The sequence below is a fragment of the Neophocaena asiaeorientalis genome, unplaced genomic scaffold (genome assembly GCF_003031525.2).
Source record: "Neophocaena asiaeorientalis asiaeorientalis breed wild unplaced genomic scaffold, Neophocaena_asiaeorientalis_V1.1 scaffold86, whole genome shotgun sequence".
In the NCBI taxonomy this organism is placed as follows: domain Eukaryota; kingdom Metazoa; phylum Chordata; class Mammalia; order Artiodactyla; family Phocoenidae; genus Neophocaena; species Neophocaena asiaeorientalis.
In genome coordinates this window covers 7,417,107-7,422,975 of record NW_020175039.1, presented here as the reverse complement: position 1 = coordinate 7,422,975, position 5,869 = coordinate 7,417,107, and the positions used below count along the sequence as shown (strand labels likewise).

Here is a 5,869-nt window from a genome sequence, read left to right as displayed (position 1 = left end):
CCTCATTGCAGGTTAGACCAGACTGAGGCCAGAGACCTAGTGACTTAAGGAAGAAAGCCAGGGAGAGCGGAACGGAGGCCTAGGCTCGCCACGATTCTAGGGCTGAGTTCTAGCCCTGGCTCTGCCTCTAACCCTGTGCCTAATTCCGGGCTAGTGACTTGCACTTAGGGCCTCAGAGTCCTCATCTGTAAAATGAGGGCCTTGACTGCCATGATGCCATGATGACTGCGGGTTCCTTCCAGCTGTAGCATTCTTTGGCCAACACCCAGACAATTCCTGGAGAGACTCTCGGACCTAGCTAAGCTGAGTGGCCAGGCAGGAAAGGCTACTTTGCCTCTCATAGAGATTTCCAGTCACTTCTCTGGATTTATATTTAAGAAGGAAAAAAAAAAAAAAAGACATCATAACAGATATCATGGCAAGAATTGGAGCTTGAAACAAGAATGGGGGACTCTGTGGATATGGGGAGAGGGGACCAGAAGCTTAGAACTGGCTTTTTTAATTTGCTTATTTCTTCCTGCAGACATGTAATAAATCTCATTGTTTTGGAAAACGTATGTCCAGATTACACTTGAAGGATGGTCTCTGGGGGTTGCAACTTTTGGACCTACCATAGTAAAAATGCAAAACAAAATCTCAAACAAAACCTCACCAAACAGCCTCCTCCCTCTTCACTTCTGCTTCCAGTGGGACCTCATTGGTACCTGGTCTGTTTACGGTGTTCTTCCAATTTCTGGAGGCAATAGACCTGGAGTGTGGTGGCCCTTCTCCAAAATTTTATTTTCCATACATTAAATAACTGAGTTTCAAAGACACTGCTCAGGTACAAAGTAAAAACTTTAGATAACAAAAATCACCTTCTTTTCCTGTTAGCACCTTCCCCCTTCCCCCACCACCCCCCCCCTTCCCCATTAAGGGGACCAGGGTTTCTGCTGGGATTCCTGCTCCCATGCCCTTTGCTGTAACCCTCATGGTGACCTCTGGCTCCTAGGTCAGGCTGGTCCCCCCGCTGCAGCTGCAAGCCCACCTGCCTGCTCAAATCCAATCCAAGCCCCAGGACTAACGCACAGCTGCTCCAAGTTAAAACTGAAGCCCTCAGGGGAAGGCCTTGGAGTTGGGGGATGGAGAAGGGGGTGGGATGGGAGGGAGGGATAAGAAAGGGGTCAGGGTGGAGGTGGGGAGGGTAGGGGGAGAAGTGGAAAGAAAATGAGCTCTCACTGTGGCCAACTGTGCTTGCTCTTCCAGTCTGAACTGACAAAGCAGAAAGAGGGGGGAGGGAGGGGAGGGGGAAGGCAAGAAAAATCAAGTTAAAAGCACCCTCTCTCGTCTTCCCAGCTCCCATTTTGGTTGGCTCAGGGCACAGCCAGCCTCTTAAAGACTTGTTTCAAAGGGAGGGGATATGGGTGGGAAAGGAATCTGTCTCCTTCAGTTTTCCGTGATCTTGTTCAACCCAGACAAAAATTTGGCCAATAAACCTAACTCTGGAACTTGATTTCAACATGGCATTTGGACCAGGCTGGGAATGGAAGCCAGGGTGATGGAGGGCCAAACCCCTCAAAGAAGCAAAGGCAGAATTCATTTTTATTTAGGTAATTTTTCTTTCTTTCCCAGAAGCATATTTTCTGTTCTTCCTCTCTTATTTCTAAATGACAGAACTGAAACCCAGAACCCACTTCTCCCTGTATCCCAAACGTAATATCTCACAGGCACAAGAGAGATCTTCCAGACCCGGGCAAGTATGTGCGCCAGTAAAGCCGCAAGCCTCCTTCTCCAAACAATGCTCAGAGCAAAGCTCGGTCCTTCCTTGACTCGACCCAGCTCACCCATATTTATTGAGCTCGGCCCAGTAAATAACTCCTGTCTCCCGCCTCCCTCTAGCCCTCCCTCACATTGCCCTCTGTTTCTGTATCTATCTTTGCCCCTGAACTGGCCAGAATAAAATGCAGGGCCCGGAGCGCTCCCGGCACCAGGCTCGCGGGCGGACGCCCTCTCCCGTTGCTCAGCAACGCGCCTAGCAAAACACCAGTCCCCTCCCGCCCTCCGCCCTTCCTCCCAGAAGCTTTGGCTGCCTGCCATCTCGCTCTCCTCAGCTCCCCATTTCTGATTCTAGAAATGCACTTTTTTTTTTATTTGGTTGGAAAAACCCCCTAAATCTCTCTCTCTCCATATATATTTGATATATGTGCATATGTATATTATCATCTATGTCTGTATCTAAATCTGGGGCAAATCCAAGTTCGCACTGCTGGTATCGGTAGGGAGGAGTGGTGGTGGAGTGTCGGGGGGGCAGTAATTTTGCCTAAAGGAGCTGACACTCTCCTCCCTCTCTCTGTTCGTTGAGCTCTCTTTAAGTACCGTCGCTGCACCATCTCCAACTTCTGGGGGACCCACCTAGTGGTTTTCGGACTGAAAAGCTCTAGCCAGGAGAGCCCACTCCCATCCCATCCATCCGGGAGGAAGGCGTCAACTCCGGCCACCGGTCAAGGGCAGCCATCCAGCGACTACAGTGGGTTAGGCACCTGCTTTAGGCGGGTGGAGTCTTCCAGAGGGATGGGGATGAGGATGCGGGACGGGGAGGAAGGCTGCTCCGTGTTGGTCCAGAGGCACCTTGAAGGTGGGGGCTGAGGAAGGGGCTGCAGAGAAGTCTAAAAGGCATCTTGCTTGGGACAAAAGCGTGTGTGTGTGTGTGTGTGAGCGTGTGTTGGGTTGAACTGGAAAGTTGGATGCGCCCATTTGCTCTCCCAGCAGCTGCGCGCGCGGGCACCCTCCACACCAACCACATCATACCAACCATACGGTTGGGCAAATAAAAATGGGGCCAGAATGCGGCTGAGCGATAGCTTTCATGCTTTCGATGTGACCGGATTGTTACCCAGAGCGCTCGCTTCCAAGCCAGGAAATCGATTCATACCCCACCCCCCACCCCGTGCTAAGCTTTTCCAAATCCACATCCCACAAGATGAAGGCGAGGGGGGCCGCCTTTGAAAAGTGGCTCTTAATAAAAATAACTTCACAAACCGGCCTCTGGGGCCTCCGGGGCCTGCACGTTGCTCTCTCTCTCCCTTTTTGCAGGCTGCAGCCTGGAGAAAGACTACCTCTTGCAAAGCTGGAGGGACGGCCTCCTGCGACAGGCAAAACCTGCAGGGTTTGTGGGCATCCAGGTCGAACCCAGGAAAGGTCTCCTGCCTCTTCTCAAGCGCCAACGCACTCCTTTCTTACATGACAGTGTCTGTATGTGCAGCTAAGAAAACTCACGTTGGGGTGCTCGTAATGGAAGGGGATAGGAGGTAAGAAGAACGTTGTCCCAGTAATAAAATACTACACAGAATAAACATTATTTAGCTAAATCTGAACCCCTTTGGGAGAGGACCGATAACGACGTCTCAGTACCCAGACTCTTGTGTAGAGTTCATTAAACTTTTGCTAAAAATTTAAGATCAAGTAACTTTCCAAAAGGAAACCCAGTCTAAGGGGCGCAGAACTGTTCTGATTGAAAAGTAGAGCTCTGTCAACCTTTTAAAGCCGAGACTCCTGGCACTGAGACTTTGGGGGCGGGGCAACCCGGAGGCGGGGCTACTTGGAGGCGGAGGGGAGGCTCCGGGAGCTTGGCTTTTCCGTCTCCGCCCCCTTGATTTTGCATTCTGCGTTTCCAGGGCCCCTCTTCCATTTACACCACGCCCACTTGTGATCTGGTTTGAGAGCTTGAGGGGCAACGCGGGAGAGTGGGCGATTAGCACTGGCGGGGAAGCTGTGATATCTGAATTTCATGCCTCTTCTGGCTTCCCAACCCTGTATCCACCTTTCTTCCTAGGTAAAATCTGAATTGGGGCACGGGAAAAGGAGTTAGGTTCGGGGACAAACACCAGCCCTGGAACACCAAACCCTTCCTTTTTATCCCTTTCCATCACTCCCGCCCTCCCCCACTTACCGCCTCACCACCTTCCCGCCGCCTCTGAGCTTGGCTAAAGTAATCTTTCCCTTCCAGGGAGGAAAAACGGTATTTTGCATTTCAGTATGTTGTATAATTGACCACGGTCAATCCGATCGAGTCAAGAGCAATGGGTGTGCACGTGGGAGGGGCATCGAAGTCCCCACCCAAAAGGCATTAGCTACCAAGGGTGCGTGCGTGCGTGTGTTATGTGGGCATGTGAGTGTGCGTGTGTGTCTGGTGGGGTAGGAGAATAGAAACGTCATTTTAACAAAAGACATTATTTTTTTTCAAGTTCAGGAAAAAAAAAAAAAAACCCAACAAACCCACCCCACAACATATTGGGTAGATGGGGGTGGTGGAGAGGGAGTTAATAATGTAAGGTGGAGATTGAGTACCTGGGGATTTGGACCTGGAGACTGAATAGGATCTTAGAGTCAGTGTTTAGTCGAGGGGGGAGGGGTGGGGTGGAGGAGGTGTGGGCAGGAGCGAGGAAAAGAAGCGAAAACAGGGAGAGCCTCGGCTAGACAGTAACCCGGGTAGCAGGATCGGCCAGGGTTCCAATCCCGAGGGGCAAGGACCCTCCCCGCCCTCCTCCCGGGCTGCACCCAGGCTCTAAGCCACTTGCTGGGCAGAGCGCGCCGGGCCAGCCTGTGCCGTGTCCCCCGCCCGTGCGCCGCATAGCTGCCTGGCACACTGAGCGTGCTCACCGATCTTGGCTTGCTCGCGGTAGCTCTTTTCGTTGAGGCAAACCCCGCGGCCGTGCAGCAGGGCATGCAGCGGCTTCTCCTCGTCCTGCCGGGGGAGGCAGCGCAGCCCCTGGGCGCAGCGCTCAGTATAGACGCCGCACGACTGCCCCTCGGCCAGGGCGCAGGTCATGCAGCAGCCGCAGCCCGGCTCCTTGACCAGCTCACAGCCCAGGGGGCTGGGGGGGCACATGGAGAGGGCTTTCTCGTCGCAGGGCTCACAGTGCACGAAGGAGCCCAGGCCCTGGGCCGGTCCCGCACAGGCGGCCAGAAGCAGGAGGACCGCGGTGAGCACCATCTTCTCCGAGTCTCCCCCTTTACCTGGGGCGGGGCAGGAGCGCGAGAATGAAGGGAGAAGGGGGCCAAGAGGGCGCGCGGAGAATTGTTTTTTCTTTTGAAAATTTCTGGCAGGTAGAGCAGGTGGCCTCCGCCAGACAACTGCAAAATGTAGGGAGCGATGGAGGGCTGGGGTGCCTGCAAGCAAGTCTCAGTTGCAAAGATTACGGACTTGCAACAGGTAGGGGAGAAAAGAGCAGCGCCAGGTGCACGCAGAGGGATCGGAGGCGGGAGAAACAACCCCTCCCCAAGCCTGACCTGGTCAGAATTGCGGGGCGGGGGCCAAAAATTATTCACCCCAAAACCACCACCGGAATAATGAGATCGGAGGCTGTGGAGGAGGGCGTGCGGGGGGAGAAAAATAGATTCGTCTTCAAAATTTTTGTTTAAAATCTCAAAGTGCACCCGGCTCCTTTCTAACCCTCAGCTGCCAGCGGCGCGCGGCTGCCTCGGAACAGGTAAAAGGCGGAGGCTGCAGCCGCCGGGGTGGGGGGAATAAAAAAAAAAAAAAAAAAAGACCAAATCCAAGCGCCTAACACCTCTTTTCTCCCACTCTGCCAGCACCTCTTCGAAATTCGCAGGTTCTGCGTGAAGCCCGAAGCAGGGTAAAAAAAAAAAAAAAAAAAAAAAAAAAAAAAAAAGGAAAAAACCCACACCGCTTTGCAGCTCTTTCCTAGCTCTTTTTCCCCGGCAGAAGTTTCCAAAGAGACTACGGACTCCGGTCGAGCAGGCGCTTTTAAATAGACGGCCCCTGGCTGCCAGCCAGTTTGTAGCTGCAATTTGAGCTCCCCAACACCCAACCCAGGCAAGGATGCCAAGGAGTACAAACTCACACGGGGTGGGGGTGGGGAGAGGCCTT

At 53.0% G+C, this 5,869-nt stretch overlaps 1 protein-coding gene across 2 annotated transcripts in view; it reads right to left on the bottom strand.

Moving 5' to 3' along the window:
- IGFBP5 (insulin like growth factor binding protein 5) overlaps positions 1 to 5,701 on the bottom strand; it is an 18,084-nt gene extending 12,383 nt beyond the window's left edge. Inside the window, exon 1 of one of the 2 annotated variants that reach the window (XM_024763291.1) lies at positions 4,639 to 5,701. In XM_024763291.1, the coding sequence (XP_024619059.1) occupies positions 4,639 to 4,972 (334 nt within the window). In that variant the 5' untranslated portion in view covers positions 4,973 to 5,701. The remainder of the gene's footprint in view (positions 1 to 4,638) is intronic. The other variant, XM_024763290.1, reaches the window with a different exon arrangement.
- Positions 5,702 to 5,869: the final 168 nt, after the last annotated feature.